Source organism: Haliotis rubra, unplaced genomic scaffold (assembly GCF_003918875.1).
Source record: "Haliotis rubra isolate DU_JTF1 unplaced genomic scaffold, ASM391887v1 Scf318, whole genome shotgun sequence".
Classification (NCBI taxonomy): Eukaryota; Metazoa; Mollusca; class Gastropoda; order Lepetellida; family Haliotidae; genus Haliotis; species Haliotis rubra.
The window spans coordinates 565,557-578,621 of record NW_025766989.1 but is presented as its reverse complement, the minus strand read 5'-3'; the positions used below and the strand labels follow the sequence as shown (position 1 = coordinate 578,621).

The 13,065-nt window shown below is 36.8% G+C and overlaps 1 protein-coding gene and 3 non-coding genes across 5 annotated transcripts in view; all 4 read left to right on the top strand.

Moving 5' to 3' along the window:
* The window catches only part of LOC124283592 (disintegrin and metalloproteinase domain-containing protein 9-like), a 111,338-nt gene that overhangs the window by 87,981 nt on the left and 10,292 nt on the right, over nt 1-13,065 (top strand). For both annotated transcript variants that reach the window (XM_046719579.1, XM_046719578.1), the window contains exons 4-10: nt 1,766-1,847; nt 3,267-3,349; nt 7,707-7,813; nt 8,321-8,382; nt 8,767-8,850; nt 9,171-9,242; nt 9,794-9,963. In XM_046719579.1, the coding sequence (XP_046575535.1) occupies nt 1,766-1,847; nt 3,267-3,349; nt 7,707-7,813; nt 8,321-8,382; nt 8,767-8,850; nt 9,171-9,242; nt 9,794-9,963 (660 nt within the window). The remainder of the gene's footprint in view (nt 1-1,765; nt 1,848-3,266; nt 3,350-7,706; nt 7,814-8,320; nt 8,383-8,766; nt 8,851-9,170; nt 9,243-9,793; nt 9,964-13,065) is intronic.
* On the top strand, nt 5,210-5,358 carry LOC124283616. Its single transcript, XR_006900365.1, has one exon. It is a non-coding gene; the product is annotated as a U12 minor spliceosomal RNA (small nuclear RNA).
* LOC124283615 lies at nt 6,145-6,293 on the top strand. Its single transcript, XR_006900364.1, has one exon. It is a non-coding gene; the product is annotated as a U12 minor spliceosomal RNA (small nuclear RNA).
* Nucleotides 7,076-7,224, top strand: LOC124283614. The gene has a single exon (XR_006900363.1). It is a non-coding gene; the product is annotated as a U12 minor spliceosomal RNA (small nuclear RNA).

Genomic DNA, 13,065 nt, shown 5'->3' with positions numbered 1-13,065 from the left:
TAAAACCAGCTTCAGTCTGGGCTAGTACAAGCAGCCGCACCTACACATACACACGCATGCACGTTGTCAAATGAGTGAAATATTCTCCAGCGCGACGTTAAACTCAATTTCACCTCACCTCACCAGTGAAGACCTTTAACCACCCTGCAACATGGTTGCTGTTGCATAACTGGATGTTGTGATGGGGGAACAAGATGGCTGCTGTCATCTGTTCAGTTTGATTTATGGGTAACCTCTGGTTGACCAGACTGTCTAACACCAAATAATGAATGGCCTTGGATGATTACAGGAATGACTATCATGAATTAAAGGGACTTTTCCAAGTTTTGTTAATCTGGGTATTACCGGTAGTTAATGCAGCCAATTCAGGCATGGTCCTATCTGGATTATCAGGGTTCCACTATTCGTGATTATTTCATGGCAGCTATGCAGCATATTCATCGTTGCAAGCAGGGTTGTATTTTCATTTGAACCCATGATGCCTTGGACTTCTCAGTTGGAACCATCTGGTCCAATATATCAACTATGTTACTATATTCCATATTTTGCATGTTTCTTCCACTGCATCAATAACTCTGTGCATAAGTGAGTGAGTGAGTTAATATTTAACGTCACATCGGCAATATCTAAGCCATATCGTGACGACTGTGCATAAGAGTAATGACAATGCCTGATAACATATCCACGCACTTCTGACTGACGATAACACAATGTGATTCTGATTATGGTACCAATTAAGACCTGGCATGGTTGTATGTTGAACATGAAACCAGACCCATCCATACCAGTCTGTCATTTTATCTCAGTGAAATGTATACACTTGTACACACAAACACAAAAGCTTTATGCTTCAATCTGAGACAAAGGAAGGTTGTGTTGGGCTAAGTGCTTACTCATGTTTGCAATACAATACTGACATCAGAATACAACATAATACTGAAAACATCTGATTTAAAGTAAGAATTTTAGCATGAAAGTTTTGGAATACATAAGAGATTGTTTGCCATTTGTTGAACAGATATTGAAATTTGTGGTACCAATATGTTGTTGTTTCACTGACATCCATAACCAAAATGTTATTGCAGAAATATTTTATGTAATGACGTGCTTCTGCAAGATACTCAGTTTAAACCCTCCTTGTAATTTTCAGTTTCATTAAGATAGTTTCCTGAAAGTTGGTGACCTTTAAAATGAACAGTTTCAATAAAATCTGGATTGTAATGTAATTAATTTCAAATTGTTCAACAGATAAGCTTAAGGCATATAAATATGTGATGCTGATTGCTGAACCAACACTAATATAACATATTAGGTATTCTGATATTCTGACTTTGACAAAACAGACCTTGTTTCATGATAAATTATTAGTCTGTATTGGTTATCAAGGACAGATCATATCTACAGTAGAGAACTTGCACATCAGTGTTATGGTAGTATATGTGTTACATACATTTGGTATAAAGTTCAGGGGCGGTGGGGTAACCTAGTGGTTAAAGCGTTCGCTTGAACTGCTAAACCTCTGGGTTCGATTCCCCACATGGGCACAATGTGTGAATTTCTGATGTCCCCTGCCTTGATATTGCTGGAATATTTCTAAAAGCGGCATAAAACTAGACTCACTTACTCACACTATAAAGGTCAATGTAATGCCTCAGCATATGGCATGCCACATTCATGCTTAAAGTGACACTTCAAAGTGTTCAGGTTTAGATATTTTAAAATCCCATCAGCTGAAAAATAAATTTTGCTTTTTTTGCTTTTTCAGAGAATTATTTTCTACCTCCTATGTTGAAAAGAGATACCATTCCACAGGCAGCAGTATTCACACGCCTCACCCTCTCACACAGGTAAGGACAAAACATTAGATTTGACTCTTGTTTAATGTATCCTCTTACCCATGAAGATCAGTGTTAGAATTGGTCTTCAGTAACCCATGCTTGTCGTAAGAGGTAACTAATGGGATCGGGTAGTTAGGCTTGCTGACTCGATAGACACATGTCATCGCATCCCAGAAGATCGATGCTCATGCTGTTGATCACTGGATTGTCTGGTCCAGACTCAATTATTTACAGACCACTGCCATATAGCTGGAATATTGCGGAGTGCAGCGTTAAACAACAAACCAACAAATCAACTAATGTATTCTCTAAAGGTGTACTGTCTACATGCGACCACCTCCGTGGTGTAGTGGTTAGAGCGTCCACCTGGAGAGCGGAAGTTCGCGGGTTCGATCCCCGACCGTGTCATACCAAAAGACGTTAAAATATGGTACTTGTTGGTCCCTGCCCTGCCTGGCTGAGTATGCCGCCAATTAAACTGGGATAACAACTTTTTTATTTGTGCACTCCGCGAATAAAAAGAAGTTGTTATCCATAAAGTCAATTCTATATTGTACTTCTTTTAGATGGGGTATTCATGCTTCACTGCGGCATGGTATCTCAGTGAGCTAGCACTATAAAACCAGCTTCAGTCTGGGCTAGTACAAACAGCCGCACCTACACATACACACGCATGCACGTCATCATGTGAGTGAAATATTCTCCAAGCACCCATGTTCACCTCCAATTTCACTCTCACACCTCACCTCACTGTCACCTCACCTCACTGTCTACATGCACACTATGGGACATAACAAAGGATAATTAATCCACATATTTTTAAGACAGGTGATACTGTCTAGATTAACAAGGGTTCACTGAATGCAAACCTTATGAAAACAGGTTTGAAAACCCTCAATTCCCTCCGATACAGGGTAAAACGGATACTCAAGTGTAACCCTCTATTACTGTCTACAGTGTTAGACAACAGACAGATCCAGGGATGGTTTCTACAAATACTTTGCTATGTTTTGAACATTTATGCTTTGGAAATGTTTCTTTTTTTTTATATCGAAGACAAGTATGATTAAATGTAAAGTTATTAGGATTGCATCATCTTTTCTTGCTAAGAATAAATCCAATTCTATTTTACAAATTTCTATTTTTCAGTGCTTTACATTAACTCGTAACGCCTTTAAGTGGCATTTTAAAAGTTGGAAAGTACAATATTCCTGCTTGAAGAGATAAGAGAAGTTGTTATCCATAAAGTTTGTCAGTATCGACTTCAACTGTTAGTTTCAAGCCTGAGTCTAGTAAAATTCTGTTTGGTCATGTAAGCTCAGCTTAAGTCCACAAAATAACACTGGATTTTTCTGGAAGTGATGGCAAGTAGTCTCAGATTGATTTTTTTCATTGAAATGTTAATCCAAATTTTGGATGTATTTTCAGAGGCAAAAACATTGTTATTACCATGGAACAGTTCGGTACTCACCCGACTCCCTGGTGGCCTTGAGTACCTGTGATGGAATCAGGTGAGTACGTTTTGTCAGGTGGAATTCCACAGTTGAACACTTTAGCCCAGCATTGTATTATATGTATCAGTTCGCACTTTGACAGTTGAATTGTCTCACCCAACACTACTTTTTATGGTTAGGCCACACCAATTTTATTTCTTGAATTACAGATCTGCCAGTTGTATTGAATTTTAAAAAATGCCCCAGAAAATACAATTCTAATGTTTTATTGGACAAAAATGTAAACTTACATTTTTAGTATTTAAACAGGAATGTTACTTTGACTGGTGATTTTTTAATTTTTTTCCTCCTGCCTTTAGCTTTTCTGAGGACAAAAATCTGTAAAACAAGAAATATAATTTGTCTGGCCATAACAGATATTTACCTGACCAGTTAGTATGGGTAAATCGAAATAAATGTGGGTCAATCAAAATAAAGATAATAAATTTGTGTAGCCAAGTAGTGCATTATTTATCTGGCTTTGAATTATTTAGAAGACAAATATACTAGGCAACACTGTTTTTTTATCATGATGAGAAGATATTTTCTTGACCAATCCGTGTGGGTCGATCAAACTATAGATAATAAATTTGTGTAGCTGGAAAAATATAAATAGTAGTGTTTTATTTATCTGGCTTTAAATTATTCAGTGGAGAAAATTGATATGCAATTTAAAATGCAGGATATGAAGTGTATGTTTGCTTTTAAACAATGCATTCATTTCAATAAATTATTGCTTTCAGCGTTATCAGTTGTTAGAACTTTACCAGATTTCTGTTCTAATTTTTTAGTACTTAAAAAATATAGGGGTCAACCAAATAAATGGAAAGTACATGTATTTCTGAGTATATATGTAAGTCAAGAAGAAATGTTCATAGATGTTTAGGATCTTGTGAATGTCTGGTTTTCTTTAACATCAATAAGGGTCATGAAGTAAATTGGCAGAGTTAGATCCTATGAGACGTCGATTGACTGTGTGATGTTATTAACCCAATTTCCTGCTTATCACTTGGTTCAGTTGATCAGTGGTTTGAGAATAATGGTTGGCGGTGGGGTGGGAATACGCAAATTTGATTGTGTCCACATCAGCTCCTTGCCAGAACTATCAATATAATACAGTTAACTGAATGAATAAATGGACATGAATCCTTTGATCTCACACCATTGGAACCATAGAGGTAGGACACTAGCCTCTGAGTTGTGTCTTTTAACAAATACTTATGAACATATTATTGTAAACATACTTCTCACACTGACTGTGAATATTTATGTGGGCTTAATAATATGGGGTGAATTTCTTTGTCATATACTGTAGATTGTGAATATGTGGTCTTGACTTACCCAAGATGAAATCCTTGAGGTCTGTGTTGGGCTGTGATAGGGACAAGAAGCCTGAAAGAGTTACCTCCCTTGATCCTTGGTGTATTCTCACTAAAGAAGTTTCCAGTAACGTTTTGTATTGTATTGCTCTGTTTTGTGTGTACAATTTGTATTATTTTGAACTGTATGTACTGTCCTCCTTTATAAATTGATAATTTTTATGACATTTTTCCGTTGGCTTTCATTCATGTTCCTTTTTGAGCAGACATGAAACCAATGGAAATGAAAGGATAGAAAGAGTTAGTTCCCTTACCAGACGCCACACAATCTCCATGTCATTTTTTCTTATAAATTATGCATATTTTTGTTCAAAAAAATATCAGATAATAGACCACATTTGTAATCACAACCATATGAAGCTTTAGTTTGGTTTACTGCTAAGAATTTGCTTTTTTGTAGTGAGGTATCTAAGCTTTGCTTTTCATATGTAAATCTTGTTTACTGTAAGTTGAAACTACAGTCTTTTAAGTTAGCAGGATATGACACCCAAGTGAATTCGTGCCTTAAACTAATGAGTAAGGAAAATAACGAGCTTGGGTGATGCCAGGCTCCTAGGCCGAGTCCTAGAGGAATTTGTGATGGGGCAGAGGTCACCCCCAGGTGACCTACCTACTTTGTGGGATGCCTGGGTTGATGTGATCTGCCCTCCTAACCTTAAAAACCAATATCAGACTAAATAAACTGGCAAATTTATCAAATATAAATAATTTTGTTAATCTGCAGGACACTTGGTATTTGCATATATCAGGAAAAAAGATTCCGTAGAAACTTTATCTGATTGTAAAAGGCAGCAAATTGAATAGTGTGGTCACTTGCACAGTGAACTGGGTGTCTGAGTCTCACCAAAACTACATTGTTGCTGTTAATATGAATCACTGGAATGTCTGGTCCTGACATCAGTATTTACAGTCCAATTTGATATACCTGGATTATTGTTGGGAGCAGGGTTTACAGAAGAAAATAACAAAAAACATCAGCATCATCCTTGTATTTTGCTTGAATATAAGGGATGGTGGGGTAGCCTAGTGGTTTAAGCGTTCGCTCGTCACACCGAAGACCTGGGTCGCGATTCCCACATGGGCACAATGTGTGAAATTACATTTCAGGTGTCCCCTGCCATGATATTGCTGGAATATTGCTAAAAGCGCGCGCTAAACATACTCTCTCATTCACTCACTTGAATATAACGCAAAACCATGTGATGTTAATATGTCTTTCTTTACCAACACAATTCTTCTGTATCTTAACTTGGAATGAAATGTTGATCACAATGACAATTGAGGAGTACAGATGTCAAATTGGTGCCCTTTGTATATACAGAAGTATCTGTGAAATATGTTAGGATACTTATTTGTGAAAGATGTTAATAGGGTAAACTGCATTTGAAAGTGAAGAACAAGAACTATACACTTTTGTTGAAATTGTATGCAGTTGTGCCTTAAACTAATGAGTAAGGAAAATAACGAGCTTGGGTGATGCCAGGCTCCTAGGCCGAGTCCTAGAGGAATTTGTGATGGGGCACAGGTCACCCCCAGGTGACCTACCTACTTTGTGGGATGCCTGGGTTGATGTGATCTGCCCTCCTAACCTTAAAAACCAATATCAGACTAAATAAACTGGCAAATTTATCAAATATAAATAATTTTGTTAATCTGCAGGACACTTGGTATTTGCATATATCAGGAAAAAAGATTCCGTAGAAACTTTATCTGATTGGAAAAGGCAGCAAATTGAATAGTGTGGTCACTTGCACAGTGAACTGGGTGTCTGAGTCTCACCGAAACTACATTGTTGCTATTAATATAAATCACTGGAATGTCTGGTCCTGACATCAGTATTTACAGTCCAATTTGATATACCTGGATTATTGTTGGGAGCAGGGTTTACGAAGAAAATAACAAAAAACATCCGCAGCATCCTTGTCTTTCGCTTGAATATAAGGGATGGTGGGGTAGCCTAGTGGTTTAAGCGTTCGCTCGTCACACAAAGACCTGGGTGCGATTCCCACATGGGCACAATGTGTGAAGCCCATTTCAGGTGTCCCCTGCCATGATATTGCTGGAATATTGCTAAAAGCGGCGTAAAAACATACTCTCTCACTCACTCACTTGAATATAACGCAAAACCATGTGATGTTAATATGTCTTTCTTTACCAACACAATTCTTCTGTATCTTAACTTGGAATGAAATGTTGATCACAATGACAATTGAGGAGTACAGATGTCAAATTGGTGCCCTTTGTATATACAGAAGTATCTGTGAAATATGTTAGGATACTTATTTGTGAAAGATGTTAATAGGGTAAACTGCATTTGAAAGTGAAGAACAAGAACTATACACTTTTGTTGAAATTGTATGCAGTTGTGCCTTAAACTAATGAGTAAGGAAAATAACGAGCTTGGGTGATGCCAGGCTCCTAGGCCGAGTCCTAGAGGAATTTGTGATGGGGCACAGGTCACCCCCAGGTGACCTACCTACTTTGTGGGATGCCTGGGTTGATGTGATCTGCCCTCCTAACCTTAAAAACCAATATCAGACTTAATTAACTGGCAAAGTATTAATTCTGTAGAATTTTGTTAATCTGCTGGACATTTGATATTTGGATACCAGCAACCTTTGCTGATTGTGAGAGGCAACAAAATGTTATATATAGCTTTACATAAGTATTTTTTGTTTGAGGGAATGGTGTAGAATTTTTCAGAATGCTGTCAGTTATAGTGCCTGATATTTTGAGATTTTTTTAAAAACTCTTCTAACAGCATTTCTAATTCAAATTTAGTTTTGTTTCTCCGTCCTGGTCTATATAAAAATTATTTATCTAAATTTGGACAATGTGGATAATGATGAGGTATGATGCCAGTTGTGAGAGGAATGAGAGCCTGTCATTGGACAGTCCATGCTGGGAACACTTAGCTTATGTGTTAAGTGTCATAACATCCTGGGATGAAAATATGAAACATATTTGTCACTGAGGAATTTTCTTTGATTTTTCAGAGGCTTCATCTCAACCAATAAGGAGAATTACCATATAGACACAGGCCATGGGTATCATAGGTTATTCCGAGATTCAGACAGGAGGCGGCGGCGAGACCTCAAGTGTGGTAAGATGGACATCAGTTCTTCTGTCTCTTTTGTCACTATGGACTGTATAAAGAATACTCAGTGTTCCAAGGTACTGAGGAAACAGCAAGTACAATTTCAGCACTAATCTCATGTTCATGATTTACTTGTCTGTCAAATAATTCACATGTCTTTCCAATGATTCACCTGTTTGTTCAATGATTCACATGTCTGTCCAATGACTAACATGTCTGTCCAATGATTCACCTGTTCATCCAATGATGCACTTGTCTGTTCAATGATTCATCTGTCCAATTAATGATTCACCTGTCTATCCAATGATTCAGCTGTCTAATGATTCACATGTCTATCCAATAATTCACATGTCTGTTCAATATGTCATGTGTCTATCCAATCATTCACCTGTTTATCCAATCATTCACCTGTCTATCCAATGATTCACAAGTCTGTTCAATGATTCAACTGTCTATTCAATGATTCACATGTCTTTCCAATGATTCACACGTCTACTCCTTCATTTGTTTCAGGAACAGATGGTCATAACGCTCATTTTCATCCATCAGGAACAAATAAAAATGTCCATAGCAGGGTAAGACATTTTCTTTCCACAAACAAGAAAAAATGTAGGACACTACGTAGTAGCTAGAAAACACAACATTTTTTCAACGATCTCTGAGGCCAGAATATTTATAGTGTATGCCAAACATATGCTGCATGCTTACAACCAATGAGATACAGTGTAGATTTCACATGACTTTTACTTATACAAATGGCATTGGATTTGGGAGAAGTGTCAAGGGTTAAGGTAAAGACAAAACATACTTGTAGTGTGAACTGTAGAATGGCTAACACTTTGAAGTTTTCCGATGCTGTTTGCAAACTTATGTTGTCCATGTGAATGTTCCCTCAGACAGTCATTAATACCATACTTTTACAAAAGTCTAATTTGTATGTTCAATTTCTATTTTCACAGATAAAGCGAGACATCCATGGCCCCTATGACAGCAATCAAAACACTCGTTATGTGGAGTTGTACCTTGTCAATGACTATAGAACAGTGAGTTGTCAGTTTGAAGCTCATGTTTCTTTTGTTCTTTTTGTATTTGTACTTGAGTTTGGTATCAAGGTATGTGAGAGAAAGACTGGTGATTAAGAAATAAAAAGTTAAAAGTTGTTAATTCTATATTTATGAATGATTCAAAATAAATATTTGGAATCATATTTTACAAAAATTTTGGATGATGTTTACAATATAAATGAACCTGAGAAATATAATGAGAAATTTATTGTCGTTAATAGAATTATTAAAATAGAAAGAGTAAATCTGAGAGTTTGGGGACTTTTTTAAAACTTTTTTTTGCATGACTTTCATTTCAGTATGAAAGAAATGGGGGAAATACGACATCGGTCATCAGGAGATCTCAGGATATCACAAACATAGTCAGCAGGGTAAGTACCGGAACATATTTTACCTCCCTGGCCAGAAGAAACACAAGCTTTAATTCTGCCCTTTTTGGGTTGTGTGGCAACAGAATATACTCAGCAACCTGTTGCAAAATCTTTGACTGCAAGGATAAATTGCAGCTGGTAGATATTATGAAATATTTATTCAGGTTGTATTAGCGCATGTCTTTACACTAGCTACCCGTGAAGGTCCGGGTTAGAATATTGATCTTCAGTAACCCATGCTTGTCATAAGAGGCGACTAACAGGATCGGGTGGTCAGGTTCGCTGACTTGGTTGACACATTTCATCAGTTCCCAATTGCGCAGATCGATGTTCATGCTGTTGATCACTGGATTGTCTGGTCCAGACTCGATTACTTACAGACCGCCGCCATATAACTGGAATATTGCTGAATGTGGCGTAAAACTAAACTCACTCACTCACTCTTTACACTAGCTGATTAGAAAGCTTGCACTTAGCAGTCAACTCAGAAACACATAAATTTCATGTTACATGAATTATCTCCCTTCAACAAATGAGTTATCTCTCTTCAGCTGTACCGGCCACTCAACATCTATGTAGCACTAGTTGGGGTGGAGGTATGGGAAGGAGGGGACCAGATCACTGTGACAACCAGTGCTGATGCAACAATGGAAAATTTCCTGAGATACCGCAGAGAAAGGATAAACCCATACCACAGAAACGACAATGCTCAGCTTGTCACGTAAGTCTCAAAGAAATATGTTCTGTTTTATTCTTGAAATTTTCTGTTACAATCAGTTGGAAATGTTTTTAATAGCGATTTTCGCTAATGTATTTTATGTGGAAATTGAATGATTAATTTAGCCATATAGCAACATTTCAGGTGGAAGTGGATAACTGGTGCCAGCAACCATGTTTAACTACAGTAGGACATTTTCATAGAATCAAATGCCAAAAATGTATTGATGCTGTGTGTTATAGTTTGACTAACTGTTCCCACTGTGGGCACATATTGTTTCTACTATAGTTTAGAAAACTCTTTGTAACAAGACCCATGAAGATCCATGTTGGAATTGATCTTCAGATCTTCAGTAAACTGACAAACTGACAATAACTCACTTCGATGGAATCAAATACCACCAGTCCTGTATATGTTTACAGATAGTTTGAAAACCGTGTCCTTTAACTCATTAAGCCAGAGAGCCCCGTCACTACTCAACACCTGGAAGCCCTCGCTGATTGCCCACTCTCTGTGCCGAGACTAATTAGTGCTAGTCACACCTGATTTCCCTGGCAGGTTTCGGGGATCACAGGAAACTGTCTAGTCATACAAACAAGTCCTGATTGTTTAATTGTGTCGTAAAGATATATGTTGAAAGAAATCAGGTGTGAATACATGTCGTGTATTGCAAGCTTTATGTAATTTTATTGCAAGTTTCTCTTGTAGACCTTTTGTCGGCTTGTACATTTATATTTTATCACAATATGCATACACATGTATTCTTTGTATGTAACAGATGAGACACACGTTAACAAATTCTCTCTCTCATATCATTGTGTGAGGTTTAAATTTACAAAACATCTATGACAATGACATACTGTAAAGAAGAATTTACTTTCATACTTTATAATCTTCGACGAAAATAGCGGTTTTGCCAATACATTTCTAGTGTTTACGAATTATTTTTATGAAAGTACTATAACGCTAGTCTGTGACTAGCACAAAGCACATTCATAGCATTGCACTTTATTTCATACAGATTTAATGCAGAAAACATACGTGACCATACAAACATACATATACAAAATGTATACTACATATTCCTTGCATAGACATAAAACAAAGAGTCACGTGATCAAATTTCCAGAATAGAACGTTCCAGAATAGAACGTTCGGTAACTCAACTGTTCAATGTAGTGGCTGGTCATATGTTATCTGCGACCAATCGTATCATGAGATACCTGTCACAGAGGAAAGGACAGGTGATGGGGCGTGGGCGAAATTTCTGAAGAGCACGTTTGGTCACTCAGCTGCTTGGATAGAGATTGGTTATTGGCTATATCCTTGACCAGTCGATATGCTGGGTTTCGGCTTTATCAACTCAAGCTATCATGTAACAGTTTGTGTATTGTAAACATACACACTGGTAACGATGTATGAAATATACACATAAGACAAACAGGAGTAGATAGTCACTTTGGCGAGTTTATTTGTCCTCATTTTAGTGTTTTTCGATAAGTAAAACAAAGCGATTGAAATCCAACCTCTGAGTAGAGGTAGTATTTATTTTCATATACATTTGATGCACACAACTAGTACATCAAACATAATGGTTAGCTGTACATGTAAATATAATCTTCACCTTGATACGAATGACTATCCAAACTAGAGTACACGCATTACAGAATTCACGAGGTGACACTATACTGAATTATTATAGTGTATAAACTTGCAGTTGACACCCCACCCCAATATTTATGAAGGTGGGCGTGCCTATATCTTTACTGAATGCAAAAGCGAGGTTCATAAGATTACAGATGTGCATGCATGTATAAACATCACAGAGAGGGTGACTCCATAAAGCAAGATGTCCAATGATATAACAGCGCATCTGTTTATTTTACACTTGTCACGGGACAAACCTTTCAACAAGGGCGTAACTACATATGCATTCTACCGAGGCTGTTATTTCAAAGTTGAAAGAGTTCAATTATCTCATTACTGTAATCTGCTTGAATTATTATACGCGTATGTGTATCGATACCGTAACTGATATACTATCCAGCTTTTATTGACGATGGATCAATAGAGACTGAGTTGATTGATACACGGATAATTGCAATCGGTTTGATAATTACACAGATCAAATACAAACGTTTTACAGAATGCTCATGTAAATTGCATAGAAAACTGACAATTCAAATCAACATGAAACTTTCAACAGCTTGAACAAAAATGCTTGAAATACCTTTGTATGGCTTACATGTAATAACTTATGATATTACTTCTGTCCATGTGTGACAATGTTTTGAATTACCAACTTACTGTCTTTTTGTAACAAGCGTGTAAAACATTTCATTGTTGTAATAACACTGACATGTATATATGTATTCGATGCAAAGGCTGACTTATCACTTTATATTAAGCTTAGGTAACATTACGAACTTTAGATTATGGAAAACAACTAGTTACAATTCAGTTAACTTCAAATTAGTAAGTTCAATTATGTTTAATCTATTCGAGCTTGGATGTATAATTACTTGTGTTTATACATTATGTTTCAGTATATGAAACATGACAACGTAATGATGCCTAAAAAGTAAATTCAAACTATTCTATTGTGTTTGAATTCTTTGTATGTCCTTGAAATTTCGTATATTGTTTCCTATTAATTAGGTAGTTGAAGGAAATATAATTTATAGTAACCTCTAAACCATAACATCTAATTCAATCAAGGTGCATACGAAGGGTTCACACCCATAACCCCTACATGCCACTACCCCTACACTCCAGTACCCCTACAGCTAGTTAAAACAACACCTAGCATTTACCTGTCTGATATAATAGACTAATCCTAAAGAGGGATTAGTGCATGGAGCATAGATGAGATCAAGGGATGCATAAATGTGATTAGTCTTTTGTGGCAAGGAAATTAGTGGTCTCATGATGAAAACAAACCTCAACCCTGAGTAGAAGAAACATACAATTGGAAAAGTGTTGTGATTGCTAAATGTTGTTAAGAAAAGTTGTTATAGTGCACTTTAATGTTACATATATTACAATGTTGAGAAGTTGAGAGAAATAAAACGTGGAGATGATACAGGAAATTGAGATTGTTCCATA